This window comes from Chiloscyllium plagiosum, chromosome 5, assembly GCF_004010195.1.
Source record: "Chiloscyllium plagiosum isolate BGI_BamShark_2017 chromosome 5, ASM401019v2, whole genome shotgun sequence".
Lineage (NCBI taxonomy): Eukaryota > Metazoa > Chordata > Chondrichthyes > Orectolobiformes > Hemiscylliidae > Chiloscyllium > Chiloscyllium plagiosum.
Window position 1 is genome coordinate 23,375,215 of NC_057714.1, and position 20,886 is coordinate 23,396,100.

Here is a 20,886-nt window from a genome sequence, read left to right on the forward strand (position 1 = left end):
ATATATATATATATATACATACATACACACACACACACACATATACATACATCCCTCATATATACATAAAATAATAACAGAAAACAACTCCAAGTGGGGGGGGGGAGAAAATCAAATCCCTCTCCCCACCCCCCATAATAATGTTAAGCAATAAGGTAAGAAAAAAAAAGGGAGGGGATATAAACCAAAACGGGGGGGGGGAAGGCAGACCAACATCCATTATGTCTTACAGTTTATCTAAGAGAGTCCAAGAATTCCTTAGCCTTTTCTGGTGATCCGAAGTTATATACGGATCCTTCATGGTTAAAGCGTAACATCGCTGGGTAGCGTAAGGGGTACGTTTAAGTCCCTTAAACGCTTCTTCGCCTCGTCAAATGTCTTCCTCTTTCGAACCAGAGCCGGGGAAAAGTCCTGAAATAGCATGATCTTGGATCCTTTGTAGATCATAGCTTGGGGGTCTTTTCCGAGATTTCTAGAGGCTTCTAGGAGTATCTGCCTCTCCCTGTAGCTCTGCAGCCGGCACAGGACCGGGCGTGGGCGCTGGTTTGAGCCGGGCCCGCGTATTGCTACCCGGTAGGCCCATTCCATCCTTACCTGGCCTGATCCAGCTTGCAGATTTAAAAGTTGTGGCAGCCACTGCTCCAGGAATGCTGTAAGCTGGCCTTCCTCTTCCTGTTCGGGAAGGCCCAGCAAACGAATATTTTTTCGACGTCCTCGATTATCGAGGTCGTCATTATGATTTTCCAAGGTCCGGACTCGCTGCTCGAGAGTCCGGACCTGATCCACGGCCGATTGAGCGGTTGTCTCCGAGGTCGCGGCCTTTAACTCCGCCCCTCCGACTCGGCGTTGAATTTCTTCAATTTCACGGTCGTGCTTCTGCAGCGCGGCCGAGAGTGACTCCCAACGATTTCTGGATTCGACGATAAAGGCATCGATCTTCGAGTCAAGCTTGGAAAGCATTTCTGCAAGACTTGCTACTGTTGGTAAGTCCCCAGGGGCGGCTGTGGACGCCTCTGCTGCAGCTGGAGAGTGTGGGGGAGGGGTTCCTGCTTGCTGAGAGCTGCGGGCTCCCTTCCCTTTAGTCATTCTAACTTAGGATAAAGTTGCTTAAATGTAATATTACACAACTAATTGAGTTACTAAACTATTATAAATGATTTATATGATATAAATGATAAATGATTTATAAATGATTTGGTGAGCTTGGTAGGGGGTAGGTGACCCACTGTGCCCAAGTCTTGGGAGGAGCACTATAGACTCAGTCTTACTGGGTCGCCGCCATCTTGGATCCCCCAACCTCACTTTATATAAAGGAACACTGCTTGTCTTGCCATGAATTCCACACATTACCACCTTTTCTGATAATACTCATTCTGAATTAGATATCTCCACATTGCTTGCCAAGATAGATTGACTTGTTCTGGTATCTCTTAAAATCCTAATTTTGTTTTACCTACTCCTCCTGCCATACCTTAGTAAACCTTATCCGTGCAAGTAAATTCTTTAAAGAGATCTTGCACTTCCTTCTCATCCAATCCCTGACCAAGTTGTTGTACATTGTGTTGCAGCTTTTTAGCTTCCACTGTGCTTTCCTTTACCAATTCAGCAAAACTCACTGGCTTATCCTATTTACCCACCCCCGTCTTCCCAGAGATTTTTCTAAACCACCAACACTGCAACTTCATGTGGTCTGCTTTATTATTGTGAAACCACCTGAGCTTTATTTTTCCCTCATGAGTTTCCTTTCTACCCTAAGGAAAATTATCTTTTCTATTTCAATAAAATCTGCCTTTTTCCTTACCACCATTTCTAATCTATGGTATTGCAGTCAAACTGCCACTTCTTGAACTGAATGCTTCAGTTTTAGGAGATTTTGTTTGCAGAATGACTGACTGTTTGCTAGAAGTAAACAATCAGGAGTTGGTTGAGAAAAACCAGCTCCATGTTTTTTTCATCAGGTGTGACACATTCCAGTGTATCTGTCCAGTTATTTGATTTGAAAATGTGTACTTTTTAAATTTATGTTGTTAAAGAATACACTTTTGAGAGAATTTTGTCAACTTGGCCATAAAGATGTTTAGTGGGTTGATCTGTATGTGGATATTTGCAATAAGTGATTTTGTTTCTTTCCATAATATAGCTATATTATAATTATACTGTATTGCAGAGGGGTTCATGAGCTTGCTGCGTCAACTTTAGAGCGCATCTCTCTCAGCCTGTTGGGTCACCCACTTTCATTGCAAGTTGCTTCAGTTGCAAAAGGTCTCCAAAGTGGAGCAGTTCTGCTTACAGGAGTAAAGGTACCTAGCCTACAGTTTTTCTAAATGGTTCTCAAATTCTTATTGATAGACTATCACCTATTGCATTCTTTTCTCAAATACAAAATGCTAGATTGTTGTAAATGTGAATCAATGTTATCACAGTATTAGGGTATCCAGGATGTTCCGAACGTTGGATGTAATGATCAATATCTTCATAATGAGATTTGAGAATAAACAAAGATATAGAGGGAATAATGAGCAAATAGGATGGATTAGAGTTAAACTACATATGAAAAGAAAATATAGGGAGAAAAATTACTTTCAGAGAAAGAAGAAAAGAGCAAGTAAAAAATTAAGTTGGATTAAAAATTCATAAATAATAAATAAAATCCCTCCCCACCCCTCTCTGGTGTGCATTCCACTCCTCAGGCACACGCATAATCCAACCCTTTGGGCAGTCCCTGCAGTAGTCCTGATTGTGCTACGCTGGAACCTCATGCTCTTCCTCATTGTCCTGATGATGCTTGTAATCTCAAATTAGGGACTGAAGTAATAAGTTGGCATGCTTTATTGCAATTCATTCCTTGACCAGTCTCTCCCAATCTTGTAAATTTATCAAAAATAAGTGCACTAGGCATGGAGTTGTACAGCTGGGGCTGACTGTACTTGTCTTCATCTTCCCTGCAGTTCAGTACTTCCGTCTGATTCTTTTTAATTTGGTCTCTATCAGAGACCTCCTTCTATGCTTACTTATGCTGCCTTTGAAAACTTACAGACCAATAATGACACAGCAGAGCTCTCAAGCATGAAATATGTTAAATTTTATTATCCTACTCTGAAAAAAACATTGCTTTAGGTGGCTGGAAATATTAAAATTCTCGGGTATGCATTCCTTGTCCAAAATAAATGAACTCCAAATAGATGTTGCTAGTAATTGGAGTTTGTCCATAGTCTTTGGGTCAAGCTGATTCTTGTGCCTTCCCAAGTTTCAGTTGCTGGAGCCAGCCACCACTAATCCAGAATCTGGTTTCCAGCATCTGCAGTCATTGTTTTTACCTCATCTTAGGGAACAGTTGTACTTTGCACTTTAAGCTCCATCTTAATTATTTAGACTATTATTGTCAAACTTATTCATGGACTGTATAAAGATTCCTAATTTACTGTTGGAATGTAATATTTTGCATTCTCTGATTAGATTTTTTCACTCAGCAGCTCTGCTTCCAATCTACTTGCTCCATCTTTAGGCCCTGCATTAAGGATTATTTTTGTCTTGATAGTCCACAGCTCAACTTGCAAAAAGCAAGTGAAGAGTTTGTGAGGGATCTTAAAAAAAAAAAGTTTTGAACTGTTAATTCTTAATGTAACCTAGGTCTTCAGGGCGCACAGGATAGTTACAAGTAGAATGAAGGTAGCCATGTCTCTTGGTGATTTTCACTGACTGTACCCACCTGTATATTGCAAGCTGGAATTTTACAACAGATCATGTGTTTCATCTTTGCCAGTTCTGGGTCCTTCATTTACACAGCTTGTTAACTCACTTGCTAAAAATTAAGGAATCTCCTGATGAAAAGTCTAGCAAAATAGTGCCTTCAAAGAACACCTTATACTCGAAGTGAATGCCTGTGTTTTTGACATTAAGAAATAATTAACATCTACGAAGAGGAATTGTGTTTATAATCTGTATCATTTATTAAAAACATATGGTTTTGGAAATTAACTTTCAGGGCAGTGGGAAAACTACTTTAGCAAAAGCCATTTGCAGAGAGGCATCAGATAAACTGGAAGCACATGTGGAAGTTATTGACTGTAAAGCCTTGCGAGGTAAGAATAACTTAAATTGCAATCCAATTACATATCTTCACAATTTTCTCCTCCCTTTGAGCATATTAGGCAAGTGGCATAGGAATACTTGGGCTGATATCAGCTTATTGAATCATGACTCTGAATATGAATTGAACCCAGAACTTCTGGCACAGAAGACTGAACGCAACCAGAGCACCACAAAAACTCATGCTACTAATAGCAACTAAGGATTAAATGTTTGCGTTCTTCAAGAGAAGAAGAATCTTCTAAAGATATAAATGTGCTTCAAAATATTCCTGATTGAAGTGGAGGAATAATAGTCTTAAGTTTTAGCCTTGAAATCTTTAAAACATCGTGATTAATTAAGACATCTGGACATGCCATCATCCACTTAATCTTTTGGGGAGATGTTAAAATAAGACAATATCTCAGCCAGGCAAGAACTGGTCCAGGGTTCCCTCTTGGGGTTCAAGTGTCAGTATTTTCTATATAGGTAACTGAATTCATTGGCCAGTGTTGAAACTTTATTGCTGGAACAGCACAGCAGGTCAGGCAGCATCCAGGGAACAGGAGATTCGACGTTTCGGGCACAGGCCCTTCTTCAGGAAATTCCTGAAGAAGGGCCTGTGCCCGAAACGTCGAATCTCCTGTTCCCTGGATGCTGCCTGACCTGCTGTGCTGTTCCAGCAATAAAGTTTCAACTTTGATCTCCAGCATCTGCAGACCTCACTTTCTCCTCGATGAATTCATTGGCCAGTCAACCTAATGGAAAACACACATACATCCAAGTTAGGTAGGGGGTGGGACATTCAATCCCTTGAGCAGGCTTTGTAAAACAATAAGTTGGTCTAATTCTGACCTCGGCTCCACTTATTTGCATACCTTTTGACTCGCAAGAAGTCAAAATGTATGAGTATTATACCAGTCTTCTCCAACAATCAGTAGAAATATGACCTAGTCCGTTAAACATTTTTCATTTTCATAGATTCTTAGAGATGTACAGCATGGAAACAGACCCTTCAATCCAACCCATCCATGCTGACCAGACATCCCAACCCAATCTAGTCCCACCTGCCAGCACCCGGCCCATATTCCCTCCAAACCCTTCCTATTCATATACTCATCCAAATACCTCTTAAATGTTGCAATTGTACCAGCCTCCACCACTTCCTCTGGTAGCTCATTCCATACACGTACCACCCTCTGCGTGAAAAAGTTGCCCCTTAGGTCTCTTTTCTATCTTTCCCCTTTCACCCTAAACCTATGCCCTGTAGTTCTGGACTTCCCGACCCCAGGGAAAAGACTTTATCTATTTATCCTATCCATGTCCCTCATAATTTTGTAAACCTCTATAAGGTCACCCCTCAGCCTCTGGCGTTCCAGGGAAAATAGCCCCAGCCTGTTCAGCCATTCCCCATAGCTCAAATCCTCCAACCCTGGCAACATCCTTGTAAATCTTTTCTGATTTTATACAGTTTATCAAATAATCCCAAATTCGGTGCTGCTTTAAAATGAATATGACAGGTTTTTTTTATTTATTTGGTCATCTTAAAAGCATTAATGTGGAAATTATCTTTGTGCTCTTCCAGCTGTTCTGAAATCTTTACCCACAAATTAGGAGATCAAAAGTGGACTTTGTATTTTTGCTATTCATTTAATAAATTTATTTCACTAGCTTCATTTTACATTTAAGCAGGGGAGAATAGTCAATACATGCAAAAAAAGTAAAATAAACAGATACCATTGCAGTAAATTCTGTCAAACCTACTTTCTAAACTTCAGAGTTGTCCAAAAGCTGTATGTTTTTCAGACTATGCCATGCATTTTTAGTACTTTATTCAATTAAAATCAACTTAACTGTATATTTCAGTTGGGTGTTGCACTGTGCAGGTGTTGCAATCTCTGCCACTTGCACATGGTCTATCCCCTGCTTCAAGCAACCCTTCATAGCCCACAATATGAATTGGTCTGAAATGACCATTATCCAAGTCTTTGACCCAAAATCTGACAAGCTCTAAAACAGCCTCAGACCTGGCAATTCTCTTCTGATACACTCTGCCAAAATCTCATCAGATTGGTAGGGTATAAAGCAATTCCAGATAAACTGACATCGTGCAACCATACACAACCAACTCGGCTATGAGAAGTTGGTACTGAATTGGATTTAAAATACAGCAAATTTTGTTTGAACTAGCACTCTTGATAAACTGGCAAAAATCATATTCTTGAAATACTGAAAGTTTATTTTATAGTGATCTCCAGGATACTGGATTAATGGTGCTGGAAAAGCACAGCAGTTCAGGCAGCATCCGAGGAGCAGTAAAATCGATGTTTCGGGCAAAAGCCCTTTATCAGGAATACAGGCAGAGTGCCTGAGGGGTGGCGAGATAAATGAGAGGAGGGTGGGGGTGGGGAGAAAGTAGCATAGAGTACAATAGGTGAGTGGGGGTGGGGATGAAGATGATAGGTCAGAGAGGAGGGTGGAGTGGATAGGTGGAAAAGAAGATAGGCAGGTAGGACAAGTCATGAGGACAGTGCTGAGCTGGAAGTTTGGAACTGGGGTGAGGTGGGGGAAGGGGAAATGAGGAAACTGTTGAAGTTCACAATGATGCCCTGGAGTTGAAGTGTTCTGAGGCGGAAGATCAGGCGTTCTTCCTCCAGGCGTCAGGTGGTGAGGGAGCGGCGGTGAAGGAGGCCCAGGACCTCCATGTCCTTGGCAGAGTGGGAGGAGGAGTGAAATGTTGGGCCACAGGGTGGTGTGGTTGATGTTGCGGGTGTCCCAGAGATGTTCCCTAAAGTGCTCTGCTCTGAGGCGTCCAGTCTCCCCAGTGTAGAGGAGACCGCATCGGGAGCAACGGATACAATAAATGATATTGGTGGATGTGCAGGTAAAACTTTGATGGATGTGGAAGGTTCCTTTAGGGCCTTGGATGGAGGTGAGGGAGGTGGTGTGGGCGCAGGTTTTGCAATTCCTGAGGTGGCAGGGGAAGGTGCCAGGACGGGAGGGTGGGTTGTTGGGGTCGCGGACCTGATCCAAGTAGTCAGTTGAGGATGCAAGTGACAAGGCTCTGCTCGAAAGTTTTATTTAGGGAAGCATTACATTATTATTTCAGTTATTTATGTTGCAAATAGTGATGTGAATATGCCCTGCATTACATTTCCATTACTTAGTATGCATGTTTACACTGATTGTGTGGACCTCTTGATCAACCGCTACACTCCTGTTTCCATAGTTGCTGGTTAATAAAAGGTTTGCTGTATTAACAATTATTTCATTCAGTTCGCAATTTATTGCATTAATTAAGATGCTGTGACCTCCTGGTTCTTACCAAACCAACCCACAGCCAAAAAATCTCCATAACGGGATCTGTTTTTGTCCCTGCACTATTAAAACTGGATTTCCCCAAAATTCTCCTTTTGATCCATTACTCATTCTTAACTATATATTTAAACGCTTGGCAAAATCACTAGTGACAGTGTCTAGTTCCACTGTCATTATTTCTTTACTGACTATTGTATCTAAGTCACTCAACAGTTCCGATCAGCCATGTGCTTAAAACTTTTAAGGACCTTGCAAGTGCCTGAGGTCCTATAAGAACTATGTCCTTCTGATTCTGGCCTCTGTAACCTATTTTCTTTACCCCACCATTGTTAGCTATGACTTCAATTATTAATGCCCATCATCTGGAATATGTTGCTTCAAAAACATTCCTTAAGGTAATCTATGTTTTTAGCCTAAATGTGTCTCTTTGGAAATTGTCTACAGCAAAGGAGCTATATAAATAATTTATTGTATGCCTTCAATGACACAAATATCTTGTTTATATTTGTGTGAGTGACTTTTTTTTATGAATCACCTTTGAAACATCTGGAATCGTGCCTTTTCTTTCCGGATGCTTTATTTTCATTAAAGTGGGCTCAAATAGTGCGAGTGTATAGAAAATTGTCAAATGTTAAGTTTTCAAAAAAATATGCTTAAAGAATTGAATCAAAGATTATGATTTGGGCATATACATTGAAGGAAGAAGAGAGTATGTGTGAAAGTATAATTATAAGCTTTGAATTTGTTTTTCTATCTAAGGTAAAAGGGCTGAAAATATCCGTAAGAAATGGGAAGATGCTTTCGCAGAGGCTGCATGGAGACAACCTTCTGTTGTTCTAATGGATGACTTGGATCATATTATTGGAGCTGCCTCTACTCCAGAACATGAACACAGTGCTGAAGCTATTCTTAGCAAACAGCTTTCTCAAAGTAATTGTTGGAATTTGAAACTTTTGTTGTCTATAGGCGCCAGGCCAGTAACACTAAAATGGATTATTCTATTGCAAAACTGGAAAACCATAACATGCATCAAAAAGGTTTAGAGGTTTATGGGCCAAATGCAGGCAAGTGGGATTACTTGAGTTTGGCAAAATTGGTCAGCATGCATGAGTTGGACTGAAGGGTCTGTTTCCATAGTGTATGACTCTATGATTAGACCATAAGACATAAGGACAGAAATTAGGCCATTTAGACCATCGCATCTACTCCATTGATCAATCATGGCTGATATGCTTCTCAACCCCATTCTCCTGCTTTCTTCCTGTAACCCTTGATCCCCTTGATAATTAAGTACTTATCTATCTCAGACTTAAATATTCTCAATGACCTGGCCTCCACCACCTTCTGTGGCAATAAATTCCATAGATTTACCACTCTTTGGCTGAAAAGGTTCTCCCTTATCTATTTTCAAAAGGGTCTTCCCTTTACTCTTAAGCCGGGCCCTGGGGTCCTAGTCTCTCCTACCGATGGAAACATCTTCCCACATCCATTTTGTCCAGGTCATTCAGTATTCTGCAAGTTTCAATTAGATTCCCCCACCCCCATCCTTGTAAATTCCATCGAGTATAGACCTAGAGTCCTCAAACATTCTTCGTATGTTAAGCTTTTCGTTCCTGGGACCGTTCTTGTGAACCTTCTCTGAACATGCTCCAAGCCAGTATATCCTTCCTGAGATATGAGGCCCAAAACTGCACACAAAACTCTGAATGTGATCTGACCAGACCCTTTTAGAGCCTCAGAAGTACATCCCTCTTTTTATATTCAAGTCATTGCAAAATAAATGCCATAATTGCATTTGCCTTCCTAACTACTGACTCAACTGCAAGAGAATCCTGGACTAAAACTCCCAAGTGTCTTTGCACTTCAGACTTCTGAACTTTCTCTCCTATTAGAAAATAGTCTATTCTTCCTACCAAAGTGCATGACTTCATACTTTCCACATTGTACTCCATCTGCCACTTCTTTGCCACTCTCCTAACCTGCCCAAATCCTTCTGCAGCCTGCCCGCCTCCTCAATGCTACTTACCCCTCTACCTATCTTTGTTCCATCTGAAAACGTAGTCAGAATGCCCTCAGTTCCTTCATCTGTATCGTTAATGTATAAAGTGAAAAGTTGTGGTCCCAACACTGAGCCTTGCAGAACACACTTGTCTTCAGCTGCCATCCTGAGAAAGATCCTTTTATCCCCACTTTCTGCCAGATAGCCAGGCTTCTATCAATGCTAGCACCTTGTTTCTACACCATGGGCCCTTATCTTACTCAGCCTTCTGTGCAGCACCATGTCAAAGGCCTTCTTAAAGTCCAGTTAGATAACATCCACTGGCTCTTCTTGGTCTGACCTGCTTATTACTTCCTCAAAGAGGTCTAGCAGATTTGTCAGGCATGACATCTCCTTGATGAAACCATGCAGACTTTGCCTTATCTTACCATACACTTGCAAGTATTCAGAAATCTCATACTTCACAATGGATTCCAGGATCTTACACATGACAGAGGTTAGGCTAATCGGTCTGTAATTTTGTATCTTTTGCGTTGCTCCCTTTTTAAACGGGAGTTACATTAGCAGTTTTCCATTCCTCTGGGATCCTCCCTGATTCTAGCAATTCCTGAAAGATTACCCACTAACACCTCTTCAGCTGTCTCCCTTAGAACTCTGGGGTGTAGTCCATTTCCAGGTGATTTATCCACCTTCAAGCTATTCAGTTTCTATAGCATCTTCTCCTTGATGATGGCCACCATACTCTGCTCTGCTCTGCCCCCTCCCTCTCTTGAATTTTTGGGATATTACTCATGTCTTCCACTGTGAAGACTGACGGGAAGTTCCTCACTCGTTTCCTTCTTCTGCACTACTATCTATCCAGCATCATTTTCCAGCAGCCCAATGTCCAGTTTACCCCACTTTTGCCCTTTATGTATCTAAAGAAACTGTTAGTCTTCCTTTATATTATTGGCTAACTTACCTCATATTTAATCTTCTCCTTCATATCTTTTTCCATTGCCCTCTATTGGTCTTTATAACTTCTCAATCCTCTGGTTTTCCACTGCCCTTTGCCACATTATATGTTTTCACTTTTGCTTGAAAATAAATTGTATCTTATTTATTTGATTGGAAAAGTTATAAAACTACTGCTACTATCTTGAAAGTAATTGGTAGTGAGTGTGGGCATAGAACTTTGGAAACCTCGTGCCTTTTGGTGCATTAAGTCCATTACTGCTTTGTTGCCTTTATAGATGACTCTAAATTTGGAAATCCTATTGCTGTTGGAATACAAGTATTGTAAATTGGTGCCTTTTTGCTGTACTGAGATGACTGAACGAATAGAATTTTCAATTTCACCAGAACTTGAAGAACTTTTTGACTTATGGAATATTCTAAAATTGAGCAATGTTAGAAGTCATGAAGAGAAGAACAGATTGTCCAATGTATGAAAATATGTTTGAGCTCAATGTAAATGTAAAAACAAACTGAGTCGTAGGAATTCAATTAGCAATTTTCTGTTGTGATTAGAAATTGTGTTCTTTACAATACTCTGGACAGTTTTGTGCATCAAATGGTTTTTTGGCTAATAATTTGGACTACAGAGACATAATACGATGTATGTTTGTATATTTAGTATTGAATATTGAAAACGTGAATTTATTGCATATACTGTAAGAAATCTGTGCAATCTTTCTTTTTTAGCTTTGAAGTATTTGTTTGCTCTGGCAGTTTCACAAGGGAGTCTTATTGCATTAATAGCCACCAGCATTTCTGAATACACTCTGCATCCCTCTCTCATTTGTGCTGAAGGATCCCGCATATTTCAGTGCATTAATGGCATTTCACTTCCAAACCAGGTAAATCTGTTTCCCTAGCAATTCAAATTAAATCGCACTACATCACTATTTGAACCATAGAACTGAAATTGTTTTATAGTGTTTGTGTGTCTGTTATTTTGGTAGCAGTTTTCAATTATTAACAAGCTTAAAAAGTACTATAAGTTAAAGGCAAACTAGTTCTAATGTTTTGAAGGTTTAATGCTACACATTCTCTTGAGCTGTGAAGCTGAGCTTTCGGATTGTAAAGCAATTGTAAAGCATCTGTGTTTGATGCAGGGGAGTGACTGAACATGCCCACTTAAAATGCAGTGATCTGTTTGTAATCTTTGATTAGTTTTTAAAGGGAAAATGAAAAGATGTTTGCTGTCTCCATTTTTCTTCCATACTCCTGAATACTGATTCATTTTCTAGTTGTAATGTTCTTTGAAGAAATAGAAACCCTCTACTTTCCCATTTTGAGTTCTGGTACAATCAAGGGATTTGTTCCGAGATGAACCTAAGGGATCTTTTAAACTGGTGCTGGAATAACTTGGAAAAAAGTGAAAATCAAAACTACTGTATGATAATTTTCTGTTTTATCTTTTTGAAGAGGTAGTATCTAATAGTTTGTATAATTTGGAATTATACCTAATTTGTCTTTTCATAATATTTATTTACCTTTTCCTTAAAAGAGATGGTCTTTGTGTATGACCATAAATTAACACTTATACTTTTTGTGACTTTATTATGTTCCTGAACATTATTTGTTTGGTTAAGAAATGCTGGATTTTGTGGATTTGCAGTTTTCAAAGTTCATTTTTGAAATTAGTAAATATATAGAAATATATGCATTATAGTGGCAGCACAGTGACTCAGTGGTTAGCACTGCTGCCTCTTAAGCCAGGAGCCTGGGTTCGATTCCATCTTTGGGCAACTGTCTGCGTGGAGTTTGCACATTTTCCCTTTGTCTGTGTGGGCTCCTTCGGGTGCTCTGGTTTCCTCCCAGTTCCAGGATTGGCAGGTTAAATGGATTGGCCATACTAAATTGTCCATAGTGTCCATGGATGTGCAGAGTAGATGGAATAAACATGGGAAATACAGGAATAGAGTTGGGGGGGTAGGTCTGGGTGGGTTGATGTTTGAGAAGTCAGTGTGGACTCTGACCAAACAGCCTGCTTCCTCACTGTAGGGATTCTATGATTCTATGAGTGATATTTCTTTGGTTACCAGGATCAGCGAGTACAGATCTTAACCTCTGTAATTCAAAATAAAACCATTATTCCACTGAAGACATTAAAAAACATTGATCTTCAAAAACTGGCTAAAGCAACTGAAGGCTTTGTAGTACGAGATTTTGTCATGCTGATGGAACGAGCCGTGCACTCTCATTTATTGACTAGTAAGAGCAACAAAGAACAAGGTATGGCTATAAATGTGGACCTATGACAATAGTATAAATTTCATTACGGTTACCAAGTTGTACCTTACTAGAATGTTATGTGAAGTTAACCTGATACCTTTCTGGCAATCTTAATATAGAATCATTTATTTCCATAACTCCAAGTACTATAACTTTTATAACTCAACTACAAAAGGTTCAGGTCTTGTCATCTTTGTCATTTTGTTTGTTGTCCAGCTATTATAGTCTTAAATTAATGTATTTAAAAAATTAAATATTTATAACATTTTACAAAATTACAATTGCCTGATGCTATAGTTACACTTTTGTTACTCATTGTTATAAAGAATGCAATTTCTGTGCAATTTTCATTTTAAAAGAACACAATCAAACTTTGGCATTCTTCTCTTTTTTTCAATTTCTTACCCTTTTTAATCTCTGTCGTCATTTCTTTGTGTCTCGAATTTCTGGGCATGAGCAGCCTATTTGACCTTTACAGTCTCTGAATAATATAGTCATTATTCGTCTCTAACTACTTTACCTGAGGTTATTGAAAGTACATGAACCTTTCATGTGTTATACTCCCCAAATGATCCTTAGTAATTGTAAAAATGTTCCTCACTACTCTTGTGGCATTGACCAGCTGACTTTACAAAGCAGGATAAACCCTGGAGTATTTCTCTATCTGGGGTAAATTAACTGATTTTGGTTGGGAGCTAATTGTTTAGGAGCATTTGTAGTGGTGTGGTAGTGTCCCTAACTCTGGCAGGAGACTTAGGTAGATGTCCCACCTACTCCAAAGGTGTGCATTAACATGTCAGAACAGGTTAGTAAACACAAATTGGAAGAGCACTGTTGTTAGCCAAACCACCCTTGAGTTTAAAGACGAAAATTGATTAGGGTTCTGCACATTTATTACTTAATAAGCAATGTTGTTCATGTGTATTTGTGCATTTCAGATGACTGCAGGAATAGGTTTGATTATGTGCCTCCAACTGAACAGTCTGCTGGTATTTGTGCATATTAAGAGACCAAATGAATGAGCAATTTGCTAATTAGCTACCTGCAAGTTGGTATTTAACTAGTCTTTCAAAAATATAGTATTATTGCCACTGAGGTAACTGATAATTATCTCCAGATGATGGTATTACCTACGCACCTTGGTACCCTTGGCAGTTTGGTCTGTACTTGAATTTTAAATAATCTTTCTATCTAATCTTCTGTACCTTCATCATGCTTTTTTAAATCAGGTAAAATATAGTTATAGTCTGCATACTGTGTGAAGTAATGTATCTTCATGGTAAGAATGAGAAGAGTCAATATAAATTAAGTGGTGTGATAATTTTAAAGTGAGTACAGCAGCCCAGAGACACTAATACACACTTTTTAAAAAGAGATTACAGATTGAGTTTTCCAGGTGCCAAAGCTCAGCAATAAAAGAGACAGAATGCGTAGGCTCACATTTGTTTCCTTTATGGTACCCCATCATGTCTGTGAGAAGGAGCAAGAGTGCTCTAAGGACACCCCACCCCTCAAGAAATCCTTTAGGCCTCCCTGCTGCTGGGTGTGGGCTCCACCTCTACCTACTGCTACATATTGTTCCAAAGTTGATCCTTCAGATATGCCCAAGAGGTACAGGACTGCTACTTCATATTGCTGGTTTATGTGTCTGACAGTTGGTTAACCTATCAATTTGACTGCTATCGGGTAGAAATCAAGGCAAACAAATTCAATTTGACATTTACAAGTTGCCTCGTCTTATGGGTTTTGCCCAAATTCCCTCCCCATTTCTCTCTAAATATTACTACTGCAAATTGCAAAAGCAAGGAAGTTATGCTAAGTGATTACGAATCAGCTGAGGTACTGTGTCCAATTTTGAGCAAACATTTTAATTAAGAATGCCAAATGGAATGGTAGTTGTGGCCTGATTGGAGAAGCTGAGTTTCTTTCTTTACACCAATAATAGTTGAAAGTGAGTTGATCATGCTGATCAGAATTGTCACTTGTTTTATTCGAGTAAATTAGGAGAAACAGAATTCTTGTTCACAAATTTAGAGGAGACAGATTTAAAGTAATTGGCAAGAACAAGAGGTAAGATGAGAATGTTTTGTGTTGTTATGATCTGTGACAATGCCTAAAAGGATGGTGGAAGAACATTCATTACAAAGAGAATTTGTTAAGTATTTGCAGAGGAGAATTTGCAGGGCTATAAGGAAAGAATAGAGAGATGGAGTTAAATGTATGGATTGGAACGGCACGGACATGGTGGGGTGGGGAAAACCAAAATTGGAGGACATAAGTTTACAAAGAGTGGAGAAGGTTTTAAAAGGGACCTGAGGGGCAACTTTTTCACACACATGGTGTATGTATGGAGCGAGCTGCCAGAGAAAGTGGTGGAGCTGGTACAATTACAGCATTTAAAAGGTATCTGAATGGGTATATGAATAGTAAGAGTTTAGAGGGATACAGGCTAAATGATGGCAAATGGAACTAGGCGACTGACTGTGTGGAGTTTGCACTTTCTCCCCGTGTCAGCGTGGGTTTCCTCCGGGTGCTCCGGTTTCCTCCCACAGTCCAAAGATGTGCAGGGCCAGGTGAATTGGCCATACTAAATTGCCCGTAGTGTTAGGTAAGGGGTAAATGTAGGGGTATAGGTGGGTTTCGCTTCGGCGGGTCGGTGTGGACTTGTTGGGCCGAAGGGCCTGTTTCCACACTAATATAATCTAATCTAAAAAAAAAATTAATTTAGGATATCTGGTCAACTGAAGGACTGTTTGTGCGCTCTAAGACTGAACTTTAGAAACGTAACAAGGCATATGTTATAGCAGTATATTGTTGGAGAAGAGGAGTAAACAATGTTGAGATAAATTTATCATGGAAATTCAAAGGGTTAATTTTCCTTTATTTTCAGAAAGTAGCAAATCATGTTTAGTTCTGGAGTGATGCAATTGAAACTATATTCTAAGAAAGTAACTGCATGACAAAGGCTAATTCATCTCCAGTATCTATGTAGAGGTAATATAAAATTGTTTAAGTCCTAAAGAGGAATAAGTACCACTAATAAAATGTAAATTCATATCCTGTTTGCTAAATGGAAGACAAATTATTTAATGCAAAGCTTCTGAAATTCAAAAATAAGCATTTTGTAATTTTCTATTTGCAGAACTATGTTTGACAACGTTGGATTTCCATCAGGCACTCAAGGGATTTACACCTACTTCTCTAAGGAACACTAACCTACACAAACCAAAAGATTTAGGATGGGATAAAGTGGGAGGGCTACAGGAAGTAAAGCAAATTCTTCTGGACACCATACAATTATCTGTCAAGGTATGAGATCAGACTATTGTGCAATGGAATATTTTTTACTTAAGATTGGAGGACTAAGGCTAATTCACAGAAAATCAGTTTTGTGTTTTACTTTAAAATTCTCTCAGTATTTCCTGTGCATTTGGAGGTTGACTTTGGAATGTAGTGAATTTTATGGGTGTAAAATCTGAGAATCGCTATTGCCTTAATTTTGTTTGCAGCACTTACTCAATTATAATTTCCTAGACTTTGAAAATCAAAGGAGATAAATCAACACTAATAAAAATATCATTTCTGAGAATTCTGGAATGATTTGATCTCATGATTTTGAACTGTACAGTCTATTTGCAATATGAAGACACTATCACTTAACCAATTGAAAATTAATGGGATAACACTTATTATTGTGAACATTTTTGAACTTCACACCTCTGAGTACTGATTCTTGACACATGGGCAAGAAACACATTCACACTTCTCCTAGAATAACCAGTATTTATTGAACCTTTTGTCACAGTCATCTTGAATCCTCTTATATCTTCTGATCAACCCTTGTAGTATGTGGCCAAATTAATTTTTCTAAACTAAGTATGTAGGGGCTGACCAGCATCTTATCTCCTCTCATTTCTCTACTCTGCCAAGTACTGATTGTAATATCCATTAATGACCATCTGTGCTACAGCTCCTTAAGCAACAACGGCTTGCATTGATATAGCACCTTCAACATAGAAGAACATTCTAAGGTGCTTAACGGGCATAATAAGTCATAAGTAAACACCAACTCAAGGGAAGAGTGTTAAAGAGTAATCAAAATATCATCAGTTAAATGGATATAGGAGGCGCTGGAGGTATAGGGAAGGAAGTCTAGAATTTGCAGCAAAATAGCTGAAGGAATGACTATTAATGATAGAACAGAGATGTTGGATATTTGAAAGATCTGTCAAGGCTCTGGAGGAAAGATTATATAGCAGTTTACTGTCTGACAGATTGCAGGACTATTCAGAACTGACCAGGATCCCAGCAGAGATCCCGAAGCAAGATATTTCTGACTGATAGACAGTTACTGACTCAAATTCTAAGAGTTTAAAAACAAGCTGTCAAGAGAAAAATGTTTCAAAGTGATCCAAACTCGCTTAAACTCAACACCCACACTCTGGCTGACACTAGTCAACTGTTCAACAGCTAATCAGACCAGCACTCTTACCTGGTAAAAGATTTAAAAGAGACCTGAGCGGCAACCTTTTCACACAGAGGATGGTTTGTATGTGGAATGAACTATCCGAGGAAATGGTACATACAGGTACAGTTACAACATTTTAAAAGACATTTGGATAGGTACATGAATAGGAAGGGTTTTGAAGGATATGGGCTAAATGTAGGCAAATGGGACTAGATTAATTTGGGAAACTTGGTCGCATGAACAAGTTGGACCGAAGGGTGTATGACTTGGTGAACATACAATTCTCTGTAGCAGAGACATAGCAATGGGCAAAGTCAAGAAGAAATTTGAGGATGCGAATTTACTTGAGTTGGTGAATGAGCTGAAGCATATGGATGATTAATGATGCAATGCTGATCTGGGCATCATCAGATAATTTTAAGTCTGTATGTGACAGATGTATGTAAGGGTTTGGCAGGTAGCAACAATGAGTTATGGCAATGTGCTGCCCTTAGATGTATAAGAAGAGTTTTTTTTATCCATGTATTTCTTTATTCTGTATTTTTCTCAATTAATGGCATTGAATGCTTTCAGTTAATTGTGAACGTACTAGGTATTTTAAAGTAAAATAGTGAACTGGGAGAAATTTGCTTTTGCTAAAAATCAAAGAAGTTCTAATATATCATTGTTCGTTGCATAACCAAATTTTCACTTCATAGCACCTTTTAGAAATTTTATTTTCCTGAATTAGATTGTAGATGACTTCCCTAATATAAACCGTTTCAGTTAACAACAGCTATAACTTGTAGTTATATAGCACCTTTATAATTGTAAAGCATCCCAAGCATTTCTCAGGAGCAGAATCAAACAAAATAAATTGACACAGATCAAAGGAAGCAATGCATCAGTATCAAAAACTTGATTCAGAAAGTACATTTAAAGGTGCATCTTAGAGGAGGAGAGATACTGAAATAGGTTTACAGGGGAAATTTAGTGTTTGGGTACCAGGCAGCTGAAGACACAGTCACCAGTTCTGAGAAGGGAAAAATCGGGTATGCTCATGAGGTCAGAATTGAAGGAGGCTAGAGTACTCTGGTTGTAGAGCTAGGGTTGCAGAGATGGGTTTTGCTGATTCCATGAGAAGACTTGAACGGAGTGATGAGTGTGTTACGCTTGAGGACTTGGTGCACCACGGACCATTCTATTTCAGTGGCTATAGTGTGACTGTTGAAGGCAGGGAAAATTCTATGAAATTAACAAAGTACAAATTGTAAACATTAAATCATCCATGTGAAAATATATTTTGAGACTAATGACCTGTTTAGCGTGAATTAGGTCACCTGCTTCATATAGATGTTTGAGGAATGTTACATTCAAGGATGCAAAGATAATTTAGCAGGAATGTTGTTATGTTTTCCCTGGAACAATAAATAAATTAAAATCAATGAAAGAAATACATAATATACTTCTCAAAATTATGGAGTCATAAAAATTGCATTTGTACTTTTATCCTTTCAGTATCCACAGTTGTTTGCTAAACTGCCTATACGACAACAATCTGGAATCCTGTTGTACGGGGCACCAGGAACTGGAAAGACATTATTAGCAAGTGTTGTCGCCAGAGAAAGTGGAGTTAACTTTATCAGTATTAAGGTAGGACAACATCTCAGTTCAATTCACATTTCTGTTGCCATGAATGCAATTTTGAAAGTAGCTATGCAGATAGTCCAGTGATTGTGACATTTCCACTTTCCTGGCTTGCCTAGAACATGTCAAACTTTTTTGATTTCTGTATTTAATTCCAAATAATCAAAGTTTAATGATTATCAAAGAATATGAATTATCTGCAGTTGAACTGAATCATTGACTGTAATATTGAGAAGCAGATTTTTAAAAATCTTAAGATTCTAAACTTTAAATTGAATATACTCGTGTTTAAATCCCTCCATGGTTTTGTACTCCCCAATTCCATAACCTCCAAACCTACATTTCTTTTATTCCTTGAGCATTCTTCATACTGATTCTAACCTCTCTGTAATCTTCCTTCCTTTGCCCCACCATTGGCATACATCTTTTCACTGAACATTGGTCTGCATTCTAACCTCTAAAATCCTTCAGTCTCTCTATCTCTATCATTTGTCCTTTAAGACTTTCCTTAAAACCCATCTCTTGAACTAAACTTTTGGTTAATCTATCTTGCATCTTTCTATAAATAACCAAGTGCTTTGGGGTAGGACTCTATTTTTTCATTTACTTGCTGCTGTGTTTTGGGTAAGTTTGGCAATGCCAGCATTTATTGCCCATTTCTGATTGCCTTTGCCTTTGAGATCATAAGACACTATGTCAAACTAATCCTATTATTAGTGTTAGTACATCCACAATGTAATTAAGGAATGAGATCTGGAACCTGAGGTAACAGGAGAGCTGGTGCATTAGGGTCAGACTATTGAGAGCTCAGCAGCAAGGAAACTGAGTGGGCTGGGGACAGATGAAGAGGCCCAAACTTCTGTCCTATGGAACCTGTTCTCTTCTGGGTTAAAGCACCCAATGCTGGCAATGAGCTGTTCTTAGCATGTTTATTTATTTGGTCGTAAGATATGGGTTTTATTGATTACACCAGAATTTGTTGTCCATCCCTAATTACCCTTGATATGGTGATGTGCTGCTTTCTTGAATTGCTCAGTCCATGGGGCTTGGGTGCATTCACAGTGTTGTAGATTTCCAGAATTTTGATCCAGTGATAGTGAAGGAATAGAAATCCCAAGTCAAGATGGTGTGTAACTTTGAAGTTAACATAGATGGTAGCGGTCACAGGCTTGGATGTTGCTATTACTGCTGTGCACCTTGTAAACTGTTAGCATTGTTACCATTTTGTGTCAATGATGAATGAGCTGCCAATCAAGTGGGTTGTTTGTCCTTGATGGTGCTAAGCCTCTTGAGTGTTGTTGGAGCTGCATTCATCCAGGCAAGTTGGAAGTGTTCCATCACATTCCTGACTTGTATTTTGCCGATAATGGGCAGGCTTTTGGGAGTCAGGAGATGAGTTACTTGCTGCTGAATTCTATGCTTCTGACCTATGTTTGCAGTCACAGCATTTATAGATATTTAGTCAACCTGTTCAGACATGTTACAACTAACCTGGGGTAGGTGAAACTTGAACCCAGAGTTTATGACCAAGAGGTGAGGACATTGTGCCAAAAAAAGAACTGTTAAACAAATGTAGTCACCGGAATAAAACCTGCAAAGGGAAGCCCCAGAAGGACTACAATCCATTGCCTTAGCCATTCAACTATAAATATTGGCTAAGCGTACTGCACCTGGTATTCTCTGGTGGTCTCCCACCCAAGTACGAAGGCGGCCTAAGTCTGTTTAGCTTCCAAGATCAAACATTTTCAGATTAACGTGGCCATAGATTCACAGCATTTACATGGCTGGTCCAGTTCGGTTTCAGTAACCCTACGGATGTTGGACAGGAATTCAACTTGTGACAAAGCTGCTCATTTAACAGAGGCTTTTGTTTCAGAGAGGTTGTAAATGACACAAGTTCTGAAGATCTGGGGGATTGAAGGGTTTTAGGGCCAATTTGTTTACAGCTTAACAGATACCGCCTCAGGCAGAACACTTTCAAGTTTAAAAAACTTGTATAATGAAAGGGGTGTGGCCAGTCCTCCCAGCTCAGCCTTTCTCTGGGTTGTTCTTTTTTTTAATAGCAGTTGTGTGGAAAAGCTGTTGGAGTTCAGAAGCAGGCTCAGGTTGGTACTGTCTCAAACCTCCATCCCTGTAAGAACTTGTATTTGATTTTACCTTTTGTGCCAAGGGGTTTTTATGGGAATTG

At 39.1% G+C, this 20,886-nt stretch overlaps 1 protein-coding gene across 2 annotated transcripts in view; it reads left to right on the forward strand.

The window, feature by feature from the left end:
• Nucleotides 1-20,886, forward strand: part of pex1 (peroxisomal biogenesis factor 1) — a 108,873-nt gene that overhangs the window by 53,921 nt on the left and 34,066 nt on the right. For both annotated transcript variants that reach the window (XM_043689702.1, XM_043689703.1), the window contains 7 exons: nt 2,168-2,300; nt 3,986-4,082; nt 8,146-8,316; nt 11,069-11,223; nt 12,415-12,604; nt 15,747-15,913; nt 18,570-18,704. In XM_043689702.1, coding sequence (XP_043545637.1) covers nt 2,168-2,300; nt 3,986-4,082; nt 8,146-8,316; nt 11,069-11,223; nt 12,415-12,604; nt 15,747-15,913; nt 18,570-18,704 — 1,048 coding nt within the window. The remainder of the gene's footprint in view (nt 1-2,167; nt 2,301-3,985; nt 4,083-8,145; nt 8,317-11,068; nt 11,224-12,414; nt 12,605-15,746; nt 15,914-18,569; nt 18,705-20,886) is intronic.